This window comes from Lolium rigidum, chromosome 6, assembly GCF_022539505.1.
Source record: "Lolium rigidum isolate FL_2022 chromosome 6, APGP_CSIRO_Lrig_0.1, whole genome shotgun sequence".
Lineage (NCBI taxonomy): Eukaryota > Viridiplantae > Streptophyta > Magnoliopsida > Poales > Poaceae > Lolium > Lolium rigidum.
The window spans coordinates 114,842,679-114,869,423 of NC_061513.1; the positions used below are offsets into that span (position 1 = coordinate 114,842,679).

Here is a 26,745-nt window from a genome sequence, read left to right on the forward strand (position 1 = left end):
TCTGCAAATTGTGGATACATTCTTGTGCATTACTGAGTCTCTCTTTATAATCAATGATATAATAATTATTGATAAAATTTTATATGCAATAATCAAGGATAGAAGAGACATATTCATTAAGGTCTTTACAAGCAACACATGTTTCATAATTTTTAGACATGAAGGATTCTATTTCAGAAGCTCACATAAATAAGACAAATTGTTCTACTTTCTTCAAACCCAAGATGAATATAGTTATTCCAATGATAGTTCACAATTAAAACTTCTTTACTAAAACCACATTGGAATTTAAGATGGTTAGTATCCTGTTCATAGCAACAATTTACATCATCGCATTTAAGCAAAATTTACCAATTACATCCAAATTTTTTAACACAACTCTCAAGACTTTATCATTATATGATTCTCTATACTTTATAAATAATTCCGTAGAGAGTCTAGCATGTTCTTCCATAACATCAGTTTTTTAGATTTTCGGGTTTTCAAATTTTTATGGATTTTCGGGTATATAAGAAAAATAAAACAAGACAAAAATAAACTAGACAAAAGTAAACTAAACAAAACACAACTAAACATAAATAAACTAAGTAAAAATAAAATAGACAAGAAAAAATAAAATAAATTAAAAACAGAGAGACATGCAAAGTGTACTCCCTAGGTGAACTTATGAGTAGAGCTATGCCTCCCCGGCAACAGCGCTAGAAAATAGTCTTAATAACCCACAAGTATAGGGGATCGGAAGTAAAACCCAAATTTATTGATTCGACACAAGGAGAGGTAAAGAATACTTATAAGCCTTAACAACGGAGTTGTCAATTCAGCTGCACCTGAAAAAGCACTAGTAACAGAGGTGATGTGAAAGCAGCAGTAATATGAGAGCAATGATAATAGTAACACAACAGAAGTAGCAGTAACACAGAGGAGATGAGACCAGAAATTATTCCAGTGCGGAGTTGACTATAGAGCAATGATGATGAAAGAAGGACCGGGGTTCCCAGCTATCTACACTAGTGGTAACTCTCCAAATAACATGTGTTGGGTGACAAATTACGGTTGGGAAATTGATAATGTAGGGGCATGACAATGCATGCTATGATAAGATAAAGTTATTGTAGTATTTAATTGGGCATTACGATATAATACATAGACAATAAATCAACTGCGTCTATGACTAATAATCCACCTTCAGGTTATCATCTGAACCCCTTCCAGTATTAAGTTGCAAGCAACAGACTATCGCATTAAGCAATGTGTGTAAAGTAAACAATAGAATTATCCTTAGAAACAACATTGTTGTTTTCTCCCTAGTAGCAACAACACATCTACAATCTTAGAAGTTAAATGTCACTCTCCCAGAAAACTAGAGGCATGAATCCACTATCGAGCATAAATACTCCCTCTTGGAGATACAGACAACTACTTGATCAAGGTAACTGCAAGTACCGGAGAGCATGCAGGATCTTAAATAATAGTAGTATGATAATATGATGAACAATCTGACCACAATTCCACAATTTATTGGATCCCAACAAACACAACACCGATTACATCATATGTATCTCAATCATGTAAGGCAGCTCATGAGATCATTGTATTGAAGTACATGGGAGAGAAAGTACCAACTAGCTACAGCCGAGAACCCGTAGTCCCGGGGGGAACTACTCACAAACCGTCATGGTGTCGAAGTGGAGGCGGTGGAGTCGATGGAGATGGCTCCGGGGGTTAATCCCCATCCCGGTAGGGTGCCGGAACAGGAACTTCTGACCCCCGAAACTCATCTGGACGATGCGGCAACGATGGTACTTTTCATGGACGGAGGCTTGTATATTCAGGGTTTTCTCGTCGAAGGGAATTTATAGGCGGAAGGGCGAGGCCGGTGGGCGCCAGGTGGCCCCAGACCATGCCTAGGCGCAGGTCAAGGCCAGCCCGCGCCTAGGGGTGGTTTGGCCGCCTCGGTGCCCCCCCCATCTCTGCTTTGGACTTCGTATTCGCTTCGGTAAAATACCAACTTTGGCTTTTGTTTCGTCCAATTCCGAGAATATTTCTTGTACAACTTTTATGAAATACAAAAACAACAGAAAACAGGAACTGGCACTGTGGCATCTTGTCAATAGGTTAGTTCTGGAAAATGCATAAAAGTGCCACGAAGTGTAAACAAAACATATCGGAATTGGTGTAAAACAAGCATGGAGCATCAAAAATTATAGATACGTTTGCGACGTATCACCCGCTACCAAGCAGGGACAATGTGAAGTGCGGCCTCCAACATTTGCTACCATTGTGCCCTGATACGTCTCAAACGTATCTATAATTTCTTATGTTCCATGGTACTTTTATGATGATACTCACATGTTTTATACACATTATATGTCATTATTATGCATTTTCCGGCACTATCCTATTGACGAGATGCCGAAGAGCCAGTTGGTGTTTTCTGCTGTTTTTGGTTTCAGAAATCCTACAAAGGAAATTTTCTCGGAATTGGACAAAATCAACGCCCAGGGTCTTATTTTTTCACGAAGCTTCCAGAAGACCGAAAGGATTACGAAGTGGGGCGACGAGGCGACGCCACGCCAGGGCCGCGCGACCAGGGCTGGGCCCGCGCCGCCCTGTTGTGTGGGTCCCTCGTGCCGCCCCTAAACCTACCCTTCCGCCTACTTAAAGCCTTCGTCGCGAAAACCCCAGTACCGAGAGCCACGATACGGAAAACCTTCCAGAGACGCCGCCGCCAATCCCATCTCGGGGGATTCAAGAGATCGCCTCCGGCACCCTGCCGGAGAGGGGAATCATCTCCCGGAGGGCTCTTCATCGCCATGATCGCCTCCGGATCGATGTGTGAGTAGTTCACCCCCGGACTACGGGTCCATAGCGAGTAGCTAGATGGTTGTCTTCTCCTTATTGTGCTATCATGTTAGATCTTGTGAGCTGCCTATCATGATCAAGATCATCTATTTGTAATGCTACATGTTGTGTTTGTTGGGATCCGATGAATATTGAATACTATGTCAAGTTGATTATCAATCTATCATATATGTTGTTTATGTTCTTGCATGCTCTCCGTTGCTAGTAGAGGATCTGGCTAAGTTGATACTTGTAACTCCAAGAGGGAGTATTTATGCTCGATAGTGGGTTCATGCCTCCATTGAATCCGGGACGATGACGGAAAGTTCTAAGGTTGTGGATGTGCTCGTTGCCACTAGGGATAAAACATCGATGCTTTGTCTAAGGATATTTGTGTTGATTACATTACGCACCATACTTAATGCAATTGTCTCGTTGTTTGCAACTTAATACCTGGAAGGGGTTCGGATGATAACCTCGAAGGTGGACTTTTTAGGCATAGATGCATGCTGGATAGCGGTCTATGTACTTTGTCGTAATGCCCTGATTAAATCTCATAGTAGTCATCGTGATATATGTATGTGCATTGTTATGCCTTATTTATTTGTCAATTGCCCAACTGTAATTTGTTCACCCGACATCTATTTATCTTATGGGAGAGACACCACTAGTGAACTGTGGATCCCGGTCCATTCTTTACATCTGAAATACAATCTACTGCAATTGTTCTTTACTGTTCTTCGCAAACAATCATCATCATATCCACACTATACATCTAATCCTTTGTTTACAGCAAGCCGGTGAGATTGACAACCTCACTGTTACGTTGGGGCAAAGTACTTTGATTGTGTTGTGCAGGTTCCACGTTGGCGCCGGAATCCCTGGTGTTGCGCCGCACTACACTCCGCCACTGATAACCTACAAGTATAGGGGATCGCAACAGTCTTCGAGGGAAGTAAAACCCAAATTTATTGGTTCGACACAAGGGGAGGTAAAGAATACTTATAAGCCTTAACAACTGAGTTGTCAATTCAGCTGCACCTGGAAAAGCACTAGTAACGAGGGTGATGTGAAAGTAGCATTAATATGAGAGCATGAGTAACAAGAATACGCAGCAGTAGCAATAGTAATATGAGAGCAATGGCACCGGATAATAGTTGATACTACTTCCAATGACATGTAGAACGAGTATATGATGATGAGAGATGGACCGGGGTTCCCAGCTATCTACACTAGTGGTAACTCTCCAATAACAAGTGTTGGGTGAACAAATTACAGCTTGGGCAATTGATAGGATTGAAATAGCATTAAGACAGAACATCAAGATCATTAATCATGTAGGCATGTTTTCCATATATAGTCATACGTGCTCGCAATGAGAAACTTGTACAACATCTTTTGTCCTACCAGCCGGTGGCAGCCGGGCCTCTAGGGAATCTACTCGGAAATTAAGGTACTCCTTTTAATAGAGCACCGGAGCAAAGCATTAACACTCGTGAAAACATGTGATCCTCATATCTAAGCCTTCCCCTCCAGCTTGTCCCAATTTCGTCACTTTGGGGCCTTTGGTTCCGGACATAGACATGTGCATACAACTTGTAGATACAATCTAAGCAATAAGTATAGAGCTTAAATCTAAGATCATGCCACTCGGGCCCTAGTGACAAGCATTAAACACAACAAGATTGCAGCAACAATAACTTCATAACTTTATAGATAGACTAATCATAAGGTAACAATCCATCGGATGCCGACAAACACAACACCGATTACATCAGATGAATCTCAATCATGTAAGGCAGCTCATGAGATCATTGTATTGAAGTACATGGGGGAGAGAATACCAACTAGCTACAGCTAGAACCCGTAGTCCATGGGGGAACTACTCACGGAGCATGATGGAGGCGATGGCGTTGATGGAGATGGCTTCCGGGGCACTTCCCCGTCCCGGCGGCGTGCCGGAACGGAGACTTCGTCCCCCGAAACGGAGTTTCGCGATGGTGGCGGCGCCCCGGAGTCTTTCTGGAGTTTCGTCAATTTGTATCGCGTTTTTAGGTCGAAAGGGCTTATATAGGCGAAGAGACGGAGTCGGAGGGTGCCCGGGCCCCCTCACGAGAGGCCGGCGCGCGCCAGGCCCGGGGCCGCGCCGCCATGTTGTGTGGTGGCCCCCCGGCCCCTCTCCGACTCTCCTTCGGTGTTCTGGATGCTTCCGGGAAAAATAAGATGTTGGGTCTTCGTTTCGTCGAATTCCGAGAATATTGCCCGAACAGCCTTTCTGGAACCAAAAACATCAGAAAACAGGAACTGGCACTTCGGCATCTTGTTAATAGGTTAGTTCCGGAAAACGCATAAAAACATTATAAAGCGCGAGCAAAACATGTAAGTATTGTCATAAAACAAGCATGGAACATCAGAAATTATAGGTACGTTGGAGACGTATCAGCCACCAACAACCTTCACGTGTTCCTTGACTCCTACTGGTTCTATAACCTTGGTTTCTTACTGAGGGAAAACTTGCTGATGTACGCATCACACCTTCCTCTTGGGGTTCCCAACAGACGTGTCTCTCACGCGCCATTAAGCATATTTTCTGGCGCCGTTGCCGGGGAGATCAAGACACGCTGCAAGGGGAGTCTCCCACATCCAATCTCTTTACTTTGTTTTTGTCTTGCTTTACTTTACTTTATTTACTGCTTTGTTTGCTCTTATATCAAAAACACTAAAAAATTAGTTGCTAGTTTTACTTTATTTACTGTCTTGTTCTCGATCTATATTAAAAACACAAAAAAATTAGTTGCTAGCTTTACTTTATTTACTGTCTTGTTCTCTATATTAAAAACACAAAAAAATTAGTTACTTGCATTTACTTTATTTAGTTTGCTTTATTTACTACTGCTAAAATGGGTACTCGTTGAGAATACTAAGTTGTGTGACTTCACTAGCACAAATAATAATGATTTCTTATGCACACCTATTGCTCCACCTGCTACTACAACATAATTCTTTGAAATTAAACCTCGCTTTACTAAATCTTGTTATGAGAGAGCAATTTTCCGGGTGTTAGTTCCGATGATGCTCGTTGTTCATCTTAATAATTTTGTTGAACTTTGTGAAATGCAAAAGTATAAGGATGTAGATGGTGACATTATAAAATTAAAATTGTTTCCTTTCTCCTTAAGAGGAAGAGCTAAAGATTGGTTGCTATCTCTCGCCTAGAAATAGTATTGATTCATGGACTAAATGTAAGGATGCTTTTATTGGTAGATATTATCCTCCCGCTAAAATTATATCTCTGAGAAGTAGCATAATGAATTTTAAGCAATTAGATAATGAACATGTTGCTCAAGCATGGGAGAGAATGAAATCTTTGGTGAAGAATTTCCCTACCCATGGACTAACTACTTGGATGATCATCCGAACCTTCTATGCAGGATTGAATTTTTCTTCGTGGAACCTATTGGATTCAGCTGCCGGAGGTACCTTTATGTTCATTACTTTGGGGGCGGAAACAAAGCTTCTTGATGATATGATGATAAATTACTCTGAATGGTACACGGAAAGAGCTCCACAAGGTAAGAAGGTAAATTCTGTTGAAGAAACCTCCTCCTTGAGTGATAAGATTGATGCTATTATGTCTATGCTTGTGAATGGTAGATCTAATGTTGATCCTAATAATGTTCCTTTAGCTTCATTGGTTTCCCAAGAAGAACATGTTGATGTGAACTTCATTAAAAATAATAATTTCAACAACAATGCTTATATGAATAATTCTGGCAACAACTATAGGCCATATCCTTCTGCTAATGGTAATGGTTATGGTAATTCTTATGGGAATTCTTACAACAATAATAGGAGTGTACCCCCTGGTCTTGAAGCCATGCTTAAAGAATTTATTAGTACACAAACTACTTTTAACAAATCTGTTGAGGAAAAGTTTGATAAAATTGATATTCTTGCTTCTAAGGTTGATAGACTTGCCTCTGATGTTGATCTTTTAAAATTGAAAGTTATGCCTAATAAGGATAATGATAATAAAATTGTTACTAAAGCAAACGCCATCCAAGTTCGAATCAATGAAAATATTAGATTGATGGCTGAAATGCATGCTAGGTGGGAAAGAGAAGAAAACGAAAAACTAGCTAAAGAGAATAATGTAGCTAAAGTTTGGACTATTACCACCACTAGTAATGATAATGCTTCACATGTTGCTACACCCCCTACTATCAATGGTAAAATAATTGGTGTTGGCAATGTTTCTACTCCTAGTGCAAAGCGTGCAAAATTGCCTGAAACTGCTAAAACTGCTGAAACTGTTTGTGATAAAACTGCTGAAATTTTTTAAAATATTGGGGACAATGATCCCATTGCTGTAGATCATAATGGTTTAGATTTTGATGATTGTCACATCTCTGAAGTTATAAAGTTCTTACAAAAACTTGCTAAAAGTCCCAATGCTAGTGCTATAAGTTTGGCATTTACAAAACATATTACAAATGCTCTCATAAAAGCTAGAGAAGAGAAACTAAAACTTGAAACTTCTATTCCTAGGAAGTTGGAAGATGGTTGGGAGCCCATCATTAAGATGAGGGTCAATGATTTTGATTGTAATGCTTTATGTGATCTTGGTGCAAGTATTTCTGTTATGCCTAAGAAAATTTATGATATGCTTGACTTGCCACCATTGAAAAATTGTTATTTGGATGTTAATCTTGCTGATAATGCTATAAAGAAACCTTTGGGGAGGTTTATAATGTTCGCATTATGGTTAACAATAACCTTGTCCCCGTTGATTTTGTTGTCTTGGATATTGAATGCAATGCATCTTGTCCCATTATATTGGGAAGACATTTTCTTCGAACTGTTGGTGCTACCATTGATATGAAGGAAGGTAATATTAAATATCAATTTCCTCTCAAGAAAGGTATGGCACACTTCCCTAGAAAGAGAATGAAGTTACCTTATGATTCTATTATTAGAACAAATTATGATGTTGACGCTTCATCTCTTGACGTTACTTGATTCGCACTTTCTGCGCCTAGCTGAAAGGCGTTAAAGAAAAACGCTTATGGGAGACAACCCATTATTTTACTTCTGCACTTTTGTTTTATATTTGAGTCTTATAAGTTGTTACTACTGTAGCAACCTCTCCTTATCTTTATTTTATTGCATTATTGTGCCAAGTAAAGTCTTTGATAGTAAAGTCAATACTAGATTTGGATTACTGCGCAGGAACAGATTTCTTGCTGTCACGAAATTGAGCCGCCCTTGCTGTAGAAAATTTAGAAAAATCTGCCAATTTACGTGCGTGATCCTCAGATATGTACGAAACTTTGATTCAATTTGGGCATTTTCATCTGAGCAAGTCCAGTGCCTCTAAAAAAATTCGTCTTTACGGACTGTTCTGTTTTGACAGATTCTGCCTTTTATTTCGCATTGCCTGTTCTGCTATGTTTGATGGATTTCTTTGTTCCATTAACTTTCAGTAGCTTTGTGCAATGTCCAGAAGTGTTAAGAATGATTATGTCACCTCTGAATATATGAATTTTCAATTATGCACTAACCCTCTAATGAGATTGTTTTGAGTTTGGTATGGAGGAAGTTTTCAAGGGTCAAGAGAGGAGGATGATACAATATGATCAAGAAGAGTGAAAAGTCTAAGCTTGGGGATGCCCCCGTGGTTCATCCCTGCATATTTTAAGAAGATTCAAGCATCTAAGCTTGGAGGTGCCCAAGGCATCCCTTCTTCATCGACAACTTATCAGGTCACCTCTAGTGAAACTATATTTTTATTCCGTCACATCTTATGTGCTTTACTTGGAGCGTCTGTTTGTTTTTGTTTTTGTTTTTGTTTGAATAAAATCGGATCCTAGCATTCTTTGTTTGGGAGAGAGACACGCTCCGATGTTTCGTATGAACACATATGTTCTGAGCTTTATTCTTAATGTTCATGGCGAAGGTTGAACTACTTCGTTCATTGTTATATGGCTGGAAACAGAAAATGCCGCATGTGGTAAATGGTATAATGTCTTGAATAATTTGATACTTGGCAATTGTTGTGCTCATATAGATCATGTTTAAGCTCTTGCATCATGTACTTTGTACCCATTAATGAAGAACTACATAGAGCTTGTTAAAATTTGGTTTGCATGATTGGTCTCTAGAGTCTAGATATTTTCTGGTTAAGGTGTTTGAACAACAAGGAGACGATGTAAAGTCTTATAATGCTTACAATATTTTCATATGTAAGCTTTGCTGCACCATTTTATACTTGAGTTTGCTTCAAACAACCTTGCTAGCCTAGCCTTGTATTGAGAGGAATTCTTCTCGTGCATCCAAATCCTTGAGCCAAAAACTATGCCAATTGTGTCCACCATACCTACCTACTACATGGTATTTCTCCGCCATTCCAAAGTAAATTACTTGAGTGCTACCTTTAAAAATTCTATCCTTTGTCTTTGCAATATATAGCTCATGGGAAAAATAGCCTTAAAAACTATTGTGGTGAAGAATATGTAGCTATGTATCTTATTTCTTAATAAGTTGCTTGTTGAGCGATAACCATGTTCTTGGGGACGCCATCAACTTTTACCTTTGTTGAATATCATGTGAGTTTCTATGCATGTTCGTCTTGTCTGAAGTAAGGGCGATTTTCATGATCAAATGGTTTGAGTATGCATATTGTTAGAGAAGAACATTGGGCCGCTAACTAAAGCCATGATCCATGGTGGAAGTTTCGGTTTGGACAATTAATCCTCAATCTCTTTTGAGAATTTTATCTCGTTGTTGAATGCTTATGCATTAAAGAGGAGTCCATTATCTGTTGTCTATGTTGTCCCGGTATGGATGTCTAAGTTGAGAATAATCAAAAGCGAGAAATCCAATGCGAGCTTTCTCCTTAGACCTTTGTACAGGCGGCATAGAGGTACCCCTTTGTGACACTTGGTTGAAACATATGCTATGCAATGATAATCAATGTTAATCCAAGCTAATTAGGACAAGGTGCGGGCACTATTGGTATACTATGCATGAGGCTTGCAACTTATAAGATGTCTTATACATAACACATATGATTTATTACTACCGTTGACAAAATTGTTTCTTGTTTTCAAAATGAAAAGCTCTAGCACAAATATAGTAATCCATGCTTCCTTCTGCGAAGGGCCATTCTTCTACTTTTTTGTTGAGTCAGTTTACCTATTCCTTCTATCTCAGAAGCAAACACTTGTATCAACTGTGTGCATTGATTCTTACATGTTTACCTATTGCACTTGTTATATTACTTTGTGTTGACAATTATCCATGAGATATACATGTTGAAGTTGAAAGCAACTCGCTGAAACTTATATCTTCCTTTGTGTTGCTTCAAAGCTTTCTACTAAGAATCTATTGCTTTATGAGTAACTCTTATGCAAGTCTTATTGATGCTTGTCTTGAAAGTACTATTCATGAAAAGTCTTTGCTATATGATTTATTTGTTTACTCATTGTCTTCACCATTGCTTTGAATCGCTGCATTCATCTCATATGCTTTACAATAGTATTGATCAAGATTATGATAGCATGTCACTTCGAAATTATCTTTGTTATCGTTTACCTACTCGAGGGCGAGTAGGAACTAAGCTTGGGGATGCTTGATATGTCTCAAACGTATCTATAATTTCTTATGTTCCATGCTACTTTTATGATGATACTCACATGTTTTATACACATTATATGTCATTATTATGTATTTTCCGGCACTAACCTATTGACGAGATGCCGAAGAGCCGCTGTCGTTTTTCGCTGTTTTTGGTTTCGTAAATCCTACAAAGGAAATATTCTCGGAATTGGACGAAATCAACGCCCAGGGTCTTATTTTTCCACGAAGCTTCCAGAAGACCGAAAGGATTACGAAGTGGGGCGACGAGGCGACGCCATGCCAGGGCCGCGCGGCCAGGGCTGGGCCCGCGCCGCCCTGTTGTGTGGGTCCCTCGTGCCGCCCCTAAACCTACCCTTCCGCCTACTTAAAGCCTTCGTCGCGAAAACCCCAGTACCGAGAGCCACGATACGGAAAACCTTCCAGAGACGCCGCCGCCGCCGATCCCATCTCGGGGATTCATGAGATCGCCTCCGCACCCTGCCGGAGAGGGGAATCATCTCCCGGAGGGCTCTTCATCGCCATGATCGCCTCCGGATCGATGTGTGAGTAGTTCACCCCTGGACTACGGGTCCATAGCAGTAGCTAGATGGTTGTCTTCTCCTCATTGTGCTATCATGTTAGATCTTGTGAGCTGCCTATCATGATCAATATCATCTATTTGTAATGCTACATGTTGTGTTTGTTGGGATCCGATGAATATTGAATACTATATGTCAAGTTGATTATCAATCTATCATCTATGTTGTTTATGTTCTTGCATGCTCTCCGTTGCTAGTAGAGGCTCTGGCTAAGTTGATACTTGTAACTCCAAGAATAGTATTTATGCTCGATAGTGGGTTCATGCTTCCATTGAATCTGGGACAGTGACAGAAAGTTCTAAGGTTGTGGATGTGTTGTTGCCACTAGGGATAAAACATCGATGCTTTGTCTAAGGATATTTGTGTTGATTACATTACGCACCATACTTAATGCAATTGTCCGTTGTTTGCAACTTAATACTGGAAGGGGTTCGGATGATAACCTGAAGGTGGACTTTTTAGGCATAGATGAATGCTGGATAGCGGTCTATGTACTTTGTCGTAATGCCCTGATTAAATCTCATAGTAGTCATCGTGATATATGTATGTGCATTGTTATGCCTTCTTTATTTGTCAATTGCCCAACCGTAATTTGTTCACCCAACATCTATTTATCTTATGGGAGAGACACCACTAGTGAACTGTGGATCCCGGTCCATTCTTTACATCTGAAATACAATCTACTGCAATTGTTCTTTACCTGTTCTTCGCAAACAATCATCATCATCCACACTATACATCTAATCCTTTGTTTACGAGCAAGCCGGTGAGATTGACAACCTCACCGTTACGTTGGGGCAAAGTACTTTGATTGTGTTGTGCAGAGTTCCACGTTGGCGCCGGAATCCCCGGCGTTGCGCCGCACTACACTCCGCCACCAACAACCTTCACGTGTTCCTTGACTCCTACTGGTTCGATAACCTTGGTTTCTTACTGAGGGAAAACTTGTTGTTGTACGCATCACACCTTCCTCTTGGGGTTCCTAACGGACGTGTGTCTTACGTGCCATCATGCCCTAATCTGCGGCTTGATCACTAACTGCAGACCGAGATACTTGATCAGGAATTCAGAAATCTGGCGTTGCAGCATCTCCCGGACCAGATCCTTCTCGCACTCACGTCCTCTGATAAGAGTTGCCGAAGTTTTCGTGTAGTTGACCCGCAGCCCTGACGCCTGCCCAAACATAAGTAGCAACTGCCTGACAGTCACTAGATCGACGACCGAAGGTGTCACGAACACCCCCATGTCATCAGCGTAGATGGACAATCTCTGAATCTGCGTACATTGCACAATTTGGGAGAGCAGCCCTAGATCCACTGCACACGCAAACACAAGCTTGACCACTTCCATCGCAATAACAAACAGCTGGGGGAGAGGGGATCCCCCTGGCGGAGCCCCCTGGCATGCACAATAGTTCTCCCAGGAACACCATTGACCAACACCCGGGTACTAGTTGTCCTCAACGCAATTTTGATCCACCGCAACTAGGCCTCAGGGAAACCCATCCTACGCAAAACCTCAAACAGGAAAGCCCAGGAGAGAGAATCAAAGGCCCTCAATATGTCTAGCTTGAGCAGTACCCCGGACTGCTTCTTATCATTTATCTTCCTCGCCATTTGCCTAACCAAGATGAAATTGTCATGCAGGTTCTTGCTTTCTATGAATGCGGATTGGTTGCAGCTGACTAAGTGATGGTTCCCAAGTGCAGGAGATCAATTGTAGTACTTTTCAATAAAGAAATGTTGTCGAACCCACGAGGAGCTGAAGGTATTGGTTATCAAAATAACAAGAAAGTATTAATAGTAAAATAACGGTTTTTGTGTTCTGGATATACAGTTTGCAATAAAAGAAAGTAAATAGCAAATAAGTAACTTCCCCAAGCTTAGAATTTTGCACAAAAACATAGAGATACATGGTTGCACAAAAACTTTATCGACTAAGAACATTGCACAAGATTCTACATGTGCAAAAGTAACTTCCCCAAGTTTAGAATTTTGCATGAACCAGCTTGAGAAAATTACGAAAAGAAATGAGAAAAATGTAGTTATCAAAAGAGAGTGCGAGAAGTGATTATCTCCCCAAGCTTAAGTTAAAGCAAGGGATGACACACTATCCCGTTGAGATACAAATAACCTCTCCTTCAATGGACACGAACCTTTGCTTCAATGGATATTCCTTGATGCGTTCCAGTGGTTTCCTTCCTAGAGAATCTAGTAGAAACACCACTAAAAATAAAACAATATTTTTGTGTTTTGAAGTTTTCTATTTTTAAGCTTTTTGTAAACACAAGGGGTTAGATCATAAGTGATGAAAACATCTTTACTATTAAGCCGCAATGCTACGTCGTGCGCCCTGCAGCGTGACTTTGCAATTTAGCCACTAAAACAAATTTTGAAACCAACCCGTAGTCCTTGGTAGTGTTTCTTTCCGCGGCCGAGGGAGCCGGCACTCAGGGCCGGCTCTGGCCCAGGGCAAGAAGTGCGACGGCCCAGGATCCAACCAAAACTAAGACCCATTTTTTCTGGCATAGTGTATATAGAAAAAGGTAGAAGAAAAAAATTAGACCCATCTAACATGCACGCAGCCTAATTGGACCCATTTAAAGAGTTCACCCTCGGGCCCTCCAAATCCTAGAGCCGGCCCTGCCAGCACCTCGATGCGAACCAAGGCGGCAGACGGAGCTGCTCCCTATCCTTGCCACTCCCGCATCCTCGCTGGAGGACGTCCGCCTCACGGACGCCGCGCTACCGGCCACGATTCACCCGTTGAATGCTGATGGCGTGTATTTCACACGTTCGTTGGGCAACCCCAAGAGGAAGGTATGATGCGCACAGCAGCAAGTTTTCCCTCAGAAAGAAACCAAGGTTTATCGAACCAGGAGGAGCCAAGAAGCACGTTGAAGGTTGATGGCGGCGGGATGTAGTGCGGCGCAACACCGTAGATTCCGGCGCCAATGTGGAACCCGCACAACACAACCAAGCTACTTTGCCCCAACGAAACAAAGTGAGGTTGTCAATCTCACCGGCTTGCTGTAACAAAGGATTAACCGTATTGTGTGGAAGATGATTGTTTGCGGAGAAAACAAGTAAAAACAAGTATTGCAAGTAGATTGTATTTCAAGAAAGAGAATTGGACCGGGGTCCACAGCTCACTAGAGGTGTCTCTCCCATAAGACGAACAAGCATGTTGGGTGAACAAATTACGCTTGGGCAATTGACAAATAAAGAGAGCATGACAATGCACATACATATCATGATGAGTATAGTGAGATTTAATTGGGCATTACGACAAAGTACATAGACCGCCATCCAACCGCATCTATGCCTAAAAAGTCCACCTTCAAAGTTATCATCCGAACCCCTCCAAGCATTAAGTTGCAAAGCAACGGACAATTGCATTAAGTATGGTGCGTAATGTAATCAACAACTACATCCTTAGACATAGCATCAATGTTTTATCCCTAGTGGCAACAAGACAACACAACCTTAGAACTTTCTCGTCATCGTCCTGGTGTCAATGCGTGCATGAACCCACTATCGAGCATAAGTACTCCCTCTTGGAGTTAAAAGTAAAAACTTGGCCGCAGCCTCTACTAGAAACGGAGAGCATGCAAGATCATAAACAACACATAAGCATAACTTTGATAATCAACATAACAAGTATTCTCTATTCATCGGATCCCAACAAACGCAACATATAGAATTACATATAGATGATCTTGATCATGATAGGCAGCTCACAAGATCCGACAATGATAGCACAATGGGGAGAAGACAACCATCTAGCTACCGCTATGGACCCATAGTCCAGGGGTAGACTACTCACTCATCACTCCGGAGGCGACCATGGCGGTGTAGAGTCCTCCGGGAGATGATTCCCCTCTCCGGCAGGGTGCCGGAGGCGATCTCCAGGATCCCCCGAGATGGGATCGGCGGCGACGGCGTCTCAGTAATGTTTTCCGTATCGTGGCTCTCGGCACTGGGGGTTTCGTCACGGAGGCTTTAAGTAGGCGGAAGGGCAAGTCGAGAGGCGGCACGGGGGGCCCAGACCATAGGCCGGCGCGGCCAGGGGTGGGGCCGCGCCGCCCTAGGGTTTGGCCACCCCGTGGCCCCTCTCCGTCTCGTCTTCGGTCTTCTGGAAGCTTCGTGAGAAAATAGGCCTCTCGGGCTTTTATTTCGTCCAATTCCGAGAATATTTCTTTACTAGGATTTCGAAACCAAAAACAGCAGAAAACAAAGAATCGGCACTTCGGCATCTTGTTAATAGGTTAGTTCCGTAAAATGCACGAATATGACATAAAGTGTGCATAAAACATGTAGATAACATCAATAATGTGGCATGGAACACAAGAAATTATCGATACGTTGGAGACGTATCAGCATCCCCAAGCTTAGTTCTCGCTCGTCCCGAGCAGGTAAAACGATAACAAAGATAATTTCTGGAGTGACATGCCATCATAAACTTGATCATACTATTTGTAAAGCATATGTAGAGAATGCAGCGATCAAAACAATGTGTATGACATGAGTAAACAAGTGAATCATAAAGCAAAGACTTTTCATGAATAGCACTTCAAGACAAGCATCAATAAGTCTTGCATAAGAGTTAACTCATAAAGCAATAATTCAAAGTAAAGGTATTGAAACAACACAAAAGAAGATTAAGTTTCAGCGGTTGCTTTCAACTTGTAACATGTATATCTCATGGATATTGTCAACATAGAGTAATATAATAAGTGCAATAAGCAAGTATGTAAGAATCAATGCACAGTTCACACAAGTGTTTGCTTCTTGAGGTGGAGAGAAATAGGTGAACCGACTCAACATTGAAAGTAAAAGAATGGTCCTCATAGAGGAAAAGCATCGATTGCTATATTTGTGCTAGAGCTTTGATTTTGAAAACATGAAACAATTTTGTCAACGGTAGTAATAAAGCATATGCATCATGTAAATTATATCTTATAAGTTGCAAGCCTCATGCATAGTGTACTAATAGTGCCCGCACCTTGTCCTAATTAGCTTGGACTACCCGGATTATCACCGCAATACATATGCTTTAACCAAGTTTCACAAAGGGGTACCTCTATGCCGCCCGTACAAAGGTCTAAGGAGAAAGCTCGCATTTGGATTTCTCGCTTTTGATTATTCTCAACTTAGACATCCATACCGGGACAACATAGACAACAGATAATGGACTCCTCTTTTAATGCTTTAAGCATTTGACAACAATTAATTCTTTTCTCATTAGAGATTTGAGGATATTTGTCCAAAACTGAAACTTCCACCATGAATCATGGTTTTAGTTAGCGGCCCAATGTTCTTCTCTCACAATATGCATGCTCAAACCATTCAACTCAGTGTAGATCGCCCTTACTTCGTACAAGACGAACATGCATAGCAACTCACATGAAATTCAACAAAGAGTTGATGGCGTTCCCCAAGAAACATGGTTATCGCACAACAAGCAACTTAATAAGAGATAAAGTGCATAATTACATATTCAATACTACAATAGTTTTTAAGCTATTTGTCCCATGAGCTATATATTGCAAAGGTGAATGATGGAATTTTAAAGGTAGCACTCAAGCAATTTACTTTGGAATGGCGGGAAAATACCATGTAGTATAGGTAGGTATGGTGGACACAAATGGCATAGTGGTTGGCTCAAGTATTTTGGATGCATGAGAAGTATTCCCTCTCGATACAAGGTTTAGGCTAGCAAGGCTATTTGAAACAAACACAAGGATGAACCGGTGCAGCAAAACTCACATAAAAGACATATTGTAAACATTATAAGACTCTACACCGTCTTCCTTGTTGTTCAAACTCAATACTAGAAATTATCTAGACCTTAGAGAAACCAAATATGCAAACCAAATTTTAGCATGCTCTATGTATTTCTTCATTAATGGGTGCAAAGCATATGATGCAAGAGCTTAAACATGAGCACAACAATTGCCAAGTATCACATTACCCAAGACATTTATAGCAATTACTACATGTATCATTTTCCAATTCCAACCATATAACAATTTAACGAAGGAGAAACTTCGCCATGAATACTATGAGTAGAAACCAAGGACATATTTGTCCATATGCTACAGCGGAGCGTGTATCTCTCCCATGAAGTGAATGCTAGGATCCATTTCATTCAAACAAAACAAAAACAAAAACAAACCGACGCTCCAAGAAAAAGCACATAAGATGTGGCCGAATAAAAATATAGTTTCAGGGAGGAACCTCGATAATTTGTCGATGAAGAAGGGGATGCCTTGGGCATCCCCAAGCTTAGACGCTTGAGTCTTCTTGATATATGCAGGGGTGAACCACCGGGTGCATCCCCAAGCTTAGAGCTTTCACTCTCCTTGATCATGTTGCATCATACTCCTCTCTTGACCCTTGAAAACTTCCTCCACACCAAACTCGAAACAACTCATTAGAGGGTTAGTGCACAATATAAATTGACATATTCAGAGGTGACACAATCATTCTTAACACTTCTGGACATTGCATAATGCTACTGGACATTAGTGGATCAAAGAAATTCATCCAACATAGCGAAAGAGGCAATGCGAAATAAAAGGCAGAATCTGTCAAAACAGAACAGTTCGTATTGACGAATTTTAAAATGGCACCAGACTTACTCAAATGAAAATGCTCAAATTGAATGAAAGTTGCGTAGATATCTGAGGATCATGCACGTAAATTGGCATAATTTTCTGAGCTTCCTGCAGGGCAGTGGGCTCAGATTCGTGACAGCAAAGAAATCTGGAACTGCGCAGTAATCCAAATCTAGTACTTACTTTTCTATCAACGGCTTAACTTGGCACACCAAAACTCAAAACTAAGATAAGGAGAGGTTGCTACAGTAGTAAACAACTTCCAAGACACAAAATAAAAACAAAGTACTGTAGGTAAAAACATGGGTTGTCTCCCATAAGCGCTTTTTTTAACGCCTTTCAGCTAGGCGCGAAAGTGTGTATCAAGTAACATCGAGAGATGAAGCATCAACATCATAATTTGTTCTAATGATAGAATCATAAGGTAACTTCATTCTCTTTCTAGGGAAGTGTTCCATACCTTTCTTGAGAGGAAATTGATATTTTATATTACCTTCCCTCATATCAATAATAGCACCAACAGTTCGAAGAAAAGGTCTTCCCAATATAATTGGACAAGATGCATTGCATTCAATATCCAAGACAACAAAATCAACGGGAACAAGATTATTGTTAACGGTAATGCGAACATTATCAACTTTACCCAAAGGTTTCTTTGTAGAATGATCAGCAAGATTAACATCCAAATAACAATTTTTCAGCGGTGGCAAGTCAAGCATATTATAAATTTTCTTCGGCATAACAGTAAATACTTGCACCAAGATCACATAAAGCATTACAATCAAAATCTTTAACCTTCATCTTAATGATGGGCTCCCAACCATCTTCTAGCTTTTTAGGAATAGAGGCTTCGCGCTCTAGTTTCTCTTCTCTAGCTTTTATGAGAGCATTTGTAATATGATGCGTGAAAGCCAAATTTATAGCACTAGCATTAGGACTTTTAGCAAGTTTTTGCAAGAACTTTATAACTTCAGAGATGTGGCAATCATCAAAATTCAAACCATTATAATCTAAAGCAATGGGATCATCATCCCCAATGTTGGAAAAAATTTCAGCAGCTTTATCACAGTGCAGTTTCAGTAGCTTTAGCAGCTTTCAGCAGCTTTTCGCGCTTTGCATTAGAAGTGGAAACATTGCTAACACCAATTCTTTTATTAGTATGAGTAGGAGGTGCAGCAACATGTGTAGCATTAGCATTACTAGTGGTGGTAATAGTCCAAACTTTAGCTATATTCTTCTCTTTAGCTAGTTTTTCATTTTCTTCTCTATCCCACCTAGCACGCAGTTCAGCCATTAATCTTATATTCTCATTAATTCTAACTTGAATGGCATTTGCTGTAGTAACAATTTTATTTTCAATATCCCTATTAGGCATAACTTTTGATTTCAAAAGATCAACATCGAAGCAAGACTATCAACTCTAGAAACAAGAATATCAATTTTATTGAGTTTTTCCTCAACGTATTTGTTAAAGGCAGTTTGTGTACTAATAAATTCTTTAAGCATGGCTTCAAGTCCAGGGGGTGAATTCCTATTATTGTTGTAAGAATTTCCATAAGAATTACCATAGCCGTTGCCATTATTATAAGGATATGGCCTATAGTTGTTACTAGAATTGTTCCGGTAAGCATTGTTGTTGAAATTATTATTTTTAATGAAGTTTACATCAACATGTTCTTATTGTGCAACCAATGAAGCTAATGGAACATTATTAGGATCAACATTAGTCCTATCATTCGCAAGCATAGACATAATAGCATCAATCTTATCATTCAAGGAAGAGGATTCTTCAACAGAATTTACCTTCTTACCTTGTGGAGCTCTTTCCGTGTGCCATTCAGAGTAGTTGATCATCATATTATCAAGAAGCTTTGTTGCTTCACCAAGAGTGATGGACATAAAGGTACCTCCAGCAGCTGAATCCAATAAATTCCGCGAAGAGAAATTTAGTCCTGCATAGAAGGTTTGGATGATCATCCAAGTAGTCGATCCATGGGTTGGGCAATTTTTAACCAGAGATTTCATTCTTTCCCAAGCTTGAGCAACATGTTCAGTATCTAATTGTTTAAAATTCATTATGCTACTCCTCAAAGATATAATTTTAGCAGGGGGATAATATCTACCAATAAAAGCATCCTTGCATTTAGTCCATGAATCAATACTATTCTTAGGCAGAGATAGCAGCCAATCTTTAGCTCTTCCTCTTAATGAGAAAGGGAACAATTTTAGTTTAATAATATCACCATCTACATCTTTATATTTTTGCATTTCGCATAGTTCAACAAAATTATTAAGATGGGCAGCAGCATCATCATAACTAACACCAGAAAATTGATTGTTCATGACAAGATTCAGTAAAGCAGGTTTAATTTTAAAGAATTCTGCTGTAGTAGCAGGTGGAGCAATAGGTGTGCATAAGAAATCATTATTATTTGTGGTTGTGAAGTCACACAACTTAGTATTTTCAGCGTTGGCCATTTTAGCAATAGTAAATAAAGCAAACTAGATAAAGTAAATGCAAGTAAACTAATTTTTTTGTGTTTTCGATATAGCAAACAAGATAGCAAATAAAGTAAAGCTAGCAACTAATTTTTTTGTGTTTTGATATAATGCAGCAAACAAAGTAGTAAATAAAATAAAGCAAGACAAAAACAAATTAAAGAGATTGAGAAGTGGAGACTCCCCTTGCAGCGTGTCTTGATCTCCCCGGCAACGGCGCCGTAAAATGAGCTTGATGGCGTGTATTTCACACGTTCGTTGGGCAACCCCAAGAGGAAGGTATGATGCGCACAGCAAGCAAGTTTTCCCTCGAAAGAAACCAAGGTTTATCGAACCAGGAGGAGCCAAGAAGCACGTTGAAGGTTGATGGCGGCGGGATGTAGTGCGGCGCAACACCGGAGATTCCGGCGCCAACGTGGAACCCGCACAACACAACCAAGCTACTTTGCCCCAACGAAACAGTGAGGTTGTCAATCTCACCGGCTTGCTGTAACAAAGGATTAACCGTATTGTGTGGAAGATGATTGTTTGCAGAGAAAACAGTAAAAACAAGTATTGCAAGTAGATTGTATTTCAAGAAAGAGAATTGGACCGGGGTCCACAGCTCACTAGAGGTGTCTCTCCCATAAGACGAACAAGCATGTTGGGTGAACAAATTACAGTTGGGCAATTGACAAATAAAGAGAGCATGACAATGCACATACATATCATGATGAGTATAGTGAGATTTAATTGGGCATTACGACAAAGTACATAGACCGCCATCCAACCGCATCTATGCCTAAAAAGTCCACCTTCAGGTTATCATCCGAACCCCTCCAGTATTAAGTTGCAAAGCAACATGACAATTGCATTAAGTATGGTGCGTAATGTAATCAACAACTACATCCTTAGACATAGCATCAATGTTTTATCCCTAGTGGCAACAAGCACAACACAACCTTAGAACTTTCTCGTCACCGTCCCGTGTGTCAATGCGTGCATGAACCCACTATCGAGCATAAGTACTCCCTCTTGGAGTTAAAAGTAAACACTTGGCCACAGCCTCTACTAGAAACGGAGAGCATGCAAGATCATAAACAACACATAAGCATAACTTTGATAATCAACATAACAAGTATTCTCTATTCATCGGATCCCAACAAACGCAACATATAGAATTACATATAGATGATCTTGATCATGATAGGCAGCTCACAAGATCCGACAATGATAGCACAATGGGGAGAAGACAACCATCTAGCTACTGCTATGGACCCATAGTCCAGGGGTAGACTACTCACTCATCACTCCGGAGGCGACCATGGCGGTGTAGAGTCCTCCGGGAGATGATTCCCCTCTCCGGCAGGGTGCCGGAGGCGATCTCCAGGATCCCCCGAGATGGGATCGGCGGCGACGGCGTCTCGGTAATGTTTTCCGTATCGTGGCTCTCGGGGCCGGGGGTTTCGTCACGGAGGCTTTAAGTAGGCGGAAGGGCAAGTCGAGAGGCGGCACGGGGGGCCCAGACCATAGGCCGGCGTGGCCAGGGGTGGGGCCGCGCCGCCCTAGGGTTTGGCCACCCCGTGGCCCCTGTCCGTCTCGTCTTCGGTCTTCTGGAATCTTCGTGAGAAAATAGGCCTCTGGGCTTTTATTTCGTCCAATTCCGAGAATATTTCTTTACTAGGATTTCTGAAACCAAAAACAGCAGAAAACGAAGAATCGGCACTTCGGCATCTTGTTAATAGGTTAGTTCCAGAAAATGCACGAATATGACATAAAGTGTGCATAAAACATGTAGATAACATCAATAATGTGGCATGGAACACAAGAAATTATCGATACGTTGGAGACGTATCAAATGCCCTTGTGAGAACCATACATCACCAACGGCCATATCCACTCATCGCCCGGTACCCTGGGTTGTGGCCGGGGATGGAATCAGCGGCGGCATAGCTCCGCAGATCGCCGGCGGAGAGAAGATGGTCAGCTCCCTATGGCGCCGCCAGGCTGGGCGAATGAGTAGGGCGAGGGGTGAGCTCCGCGGATCGGCGGCAGAAAGGAGATGGGTAGATAGCCGGCTCCCAACGGCACCTTCCTGGGTCTGGGCTAAGGTAGAGACAGGTGGCGGGGGATATGATGACGGAGACGAGAAGGAGGAGGGCGAGCGTTGGGCTCGGCGGCGGCGCAGGATGCCACTTGAGGAGGCATCAGCCCGCGGGGAGCAGAGGTGGCAGGGCCAAGGAGACATCCTGGTGGGCGGCGACTTCGACTGCACACCGACAGCGGCCGTTCCTATACGGGTATACCGTATCGCACTGTTTCCCCTAACCTCGCACGTGCAGGGTGATGACCACCACGGGTGATTCTGATTTGCTGGAGCTTAAGCCCAGGCCAGGTGCTGGAGTATCCTTCAGATATTCTCAAGCATAATTCCTGAAGGTTTTAACTCCTAAATGCGCCTTGTTTTATACCTTATTCACGAAATCAGATTGTTAATGCACGCCATTCTTTCTTCTCCCCTCTCTCATGTGAACAGTACCTGCGTCTCTCTTTTCCGTCTCTCCGCCCGGCGCCCCTTCCCTTCTCCGCCGGTGGCACTGCTGCTTGGGGTGGGGATGGGAGAGGAGGCTTGGGCTGTAGTGTAGATAGTAGTTCTCCTTCCTCTTTCCTCTATAGGGGTAGGGTTAGATCTAGGCTTTGGGCTAGTCCCAGATTTACCTTTATGGAGTTTGGCTTGATGCCATGGAGGCTCGTCGCTCCGCTGTCCTGGCGCGGCACCGAGTGGTCTCCGGTGAGGCTCCTTGTCAAATCTTCAAGGTGGAGATGCGGCGGTGGTGGCAGATCCGGCGAGGCCTCCCTCAATAAGCGCTGCCTTGGATCTTGCTGCCTAGATCTTGAAGAGCTTCTCTGTCCCTCTTGCCGTCATGGTGGCGGCAGAGGCAGAGGATCTCCTCTCGGTCGATGGCGGTGCGATTCTCGTTGCTTCGGAGCTCTTCATCGCGCGCAACACACGGGGATTGTTCTCGTCTCCGTGATCCATGGCCAAGACGGTGGCCCTTCTTCTACCTCCATGATGGAGGCCAATTTGATCTGCTGCTGGAGCTCGACGCTGCTAGATGGTCAAGTGGTTCGTCCTCGACCATCCAGTGGTAGCCAGGGGCTTGATCTAGTCGCCACACAAGAGTGTTCGAGCTTACTGCGCTCGGAGCTCGGTGGTTTCGCCTGGAGCTCGCCGGCGTTGGGTGGCAGAGGAACCTCTGGACTCGATTGCTTTTTATGTTTCTTAGTCAGGGTGTTTTTAGCAAAGTGGAAGGCCCCTTCTTCAAATATTAGGTTTCTTAGAGCAAGAGATGTTAAGGGATCTTTCTGTAATTTGTACCTGGCACATGGTTCTCTATAATTGCTCCACTGGGGTCTTCTGACCCTCTTATGTTCAAAAAAAAAGATTGTTAATGCGCTAACTTCTTCATGTCATTATTTTTCAACATTCTTGAAGGCATGCATGCCACACTTTCTTCTTCAAGGAAAAAAGTACCGCAAATTGAAGCAGCAGGAGAGGATTCACCTGTTGAGTTCGGTTTTCAGTTAAATGACATTTTCTTTTAAATTATACTGTCACACATGACAAAACTATTCAGACAAATTTCCAAAACAATAGTAGAAAAAGAGAAGCTTTCCTCCATGAATAACAAAAACATGTGCTGGACAATCATGTTATCTGGCTATGTGAAGGAAGGTAATTAGAATACAACAGGACTGGATTAAGACTTGCTTTGTCGAGGGAACTATTCTTCCTCTTTATAACCTAAATCTGTGTTACATAGATTTTACCCAGACAAGTTGTTTTCTAGAGAGAAAGATAAATTATTCATGCCTCACCCGAGTTGACCAATCCATCTAAATAAATTATACTCATCTAAAAAAGTGTGTATTAGGCTTTTTTATATCTTCGTAGCAACGCACGAGAATTCAGCTAGTTTTAATAAAAGGTGGATCCAGTATGTGACATGTGCTATACCCTCGCATCGATGTGATTCTCCATTCGAAGGAGGGTTCACGTTGGGCTATGACACTAAACTTGAGCGCGGCTTTTCTCGCCCAGTCACTGTTTTGATAGAAAGCAATCTTGACAATTCACTACCCCTGGCGCATAACCAGGTTTCTAAGTAGAACTGTAGTATATATATGTGGTTTGCCGGTTCGAATGACAAATGTATTATTTATATCACTGCACGTGTGGTTCATTAGGTCATCATTTTAGGGTAGTTAGTTTGAATTTGGAAACTTGGCCCACCATACAATGTATCTTCCTGTGTATGGAGTATATTGTCTAATTGAAGTCAGATAATGCCGATAATAATTCACAAAAAAGGGAACCAATACTACTGGCATTGGGGAAAGATCGCTGTATGATTATTCTAGGATGGTGTTTATGGAAAAAATGCACTTTGATGGCAGTTTTACTACATAATAATTCAGTAGGTCTTTTGCGTAAGCTGACTTCCATAGGTTTAGCATTATTATTTTACTAATTACTCTCTCTAGTCCTTTTTAATTAACTTAAATTCAATATAAAAGTTATACTAAATTTTAGTTAATTAAAAGAGATCGGAGGGAGTAGATGCCATGACGTGTCTGTTGATGCCCCAACACTATGATCATCGGTCAGGAATTTGAGGGGAATCAATCAATCAAACAGGTTCAATATATTTTCCAATTGAACACACACAAAACGAGCTGAGCCATGTGATCAGAATCCATCAGGTGTGTGAGATGTCTTCTCCTACCTTCGCATGGCTTCGCCGGGCCATCAACTCGTCTATCAGCATTCCAACATCATTGTAGGATGATCCGCCGTTCTCTACCGCTCTCCGTGCCTCCGCGCCGAGATCTTTGGCCCTCTTTCGTATCGCATCGCCTTCCTCGCTGCCGCCCATCAGTCTCCCGATGGATTCAGCGATCACCTCGCCGGCGATCACCTCGTGGGCCTCGACGGACGACGCGTAGTCCTTGGCGCCGAGGCTGACACCGATCTTGAGCACCTCCACGACGAGCTTCTCGTTGTAGAACTGATCCGCGTACCGCGGCCACGTGACCATGGGAACGCCGGCGCTCACGGCCTCCAGGGTGGAGTTCCAGCCGCAGTGCGTGACGAAGCCGCCGAGGGCCGGGTGGTTCAGGATGAGCATCTGCGGCGCCCAGCCTCGGACGATGAAGCCGCGGTCGCCGCGCGCCATCAGCTCGGCGAAGCCTTCGGGCATCCACTCTGAAGAGTCTGGGACGCCTGCGCGGCCAACCACCCACACGAAGTTTTTGCCTGAGAGGTCGAGGCCGCGAGCGAGTTCGTGCAGCTCCGCCGGTGAGAACCTGGTCATCGAGCCGAAGGAGATGTACACCACCGAGCCAGGCTGCTTGGTGTCCAGCCACCGTAGGCAGCCGTCCGCGTCCGGCGAGGGCGTGCTGGTGCCTCTTCCGGCCTTGTCCTTGCTGGCGAGTGCGACCGGCCCGACGAGCCACGCGCGGCGACCGAGCGTGGTCTGGTAGTGCTCGACGTAGGCTGGCTCCAGGGCGTGGAAGCTATTGACCACCTCGCCGAGGCTCCTCTGGTCCGCGGCGTTGATCCTCTGGAACATCGCCCAGTGGTCCGGCCTCGTGGCCGGGTCCATCATTTGGCGCCGCCGCAGCTCGACACGGTGCGGCAGGCCTGGCAGGAAAACAACGGCATCGGGGTCGTTGGAGGCGGTCTTCACCGGGTTGTTGCGCAGCATGCTGTCGCTGCAGGAGCGCGCGAACATGCTGCTGCCGAGGAACGCCAGGCGCGGGACGCCGTGCTTGGCGGCGGCGTCCGCGGACCAGTAGAAGAAACTGTCGGACACGGCCGCGTCGGGGCGGGAGTCGGCCAAGAACCGGTCGAAGGGCTCTCGCAGCCGCGTCACCGCGTTATAGAACTTGTCGCGGTCGTCCTGGGACGCAAGGGCCATGCCGTTCTCGACACCTGGCGGTAGGCCGACGTCAGGGAAAGGCACGACGGAGATGTCGATGGCGGGACAGTCGGCGCCTCGGAGTCGGAGAGCGTCGTTGGCACGGTCGACGGCCGAGCGTATGATGCCGGCGTTGACGGGCGTGGTGAGTATGGTGCACCTGACGCCCCGGGAGGCGAAGAGAGCGGCCATGTCGGCCATCGGAATGAGGTGACCGGGGGCTAGGAACGGGAAGAAGAGGATGTGCAGCGGTGGCTGCTGCTCATCTTTGGCAGCCATGGCTAGCTGCGTCACGACGCCGGTCAACTACGGTGCATATGAGGATGAGTGGGGATAGCACAGCCGCAACTTGCGGAGTTATATAAGCCGAAGGTTTTGGCTCACGCTATCGTATCGAACCATCGTGGAAGATACAGTGAAGTTGTTTCTGACTTTGTGGTCTCCACCTTGCCGTCCAAGATTTCTATACCTTCACATGGAAGAGTTTGAACACAAGTTGTCTCACTTGTTTGACTGTTTTATATTACTCGGTATCTAAGGTTTAATCAAAGTTGAGAACCAACCTGTGGTTGGATGGTTAGGAGAGGCATGATTCTTGCAGTCACCGTGA

At 43.0% G+C, this 26,745-nt stretch overlaps 1 protein-coding gene across 1 annotated transcript; it reads right to left on the reverse strand.

Annotated features, from left to right (window-relative positions):
* Positions 1-24,815: 24,815 nt before the first annotated feature.
* On the reverse strand, positions 24,816-26,439 carry LOC124666131 (anthocyanin 3'-O-beta-glucosyltransferase-like). The gene has a single exon (XM_047203486.1). The coding sequence runs from the start codon at positions 26,412-26,414 to the stop codon at positions 24,915-24,917; it is 1,500 nt and encodes a 499-aa protein (XP_047059442.1). The 5' UTR covers positions 26,415-26,439; the 3' UTR covers positions 24,816-24,914.
* Between the last annotated feature and the right edge of the window lie 306 nt (positions 26,440-26,745).

Excerpts from the sequence above, each read along its gene's own strand:
- LOC124666131 (XM_047203486.1), bottom strand. The coding sequence starts at position 26,414 with ATGGCTGCCAAAGATGAGCAGCAGCCACCGCTGCACATCCTCTTCTTC.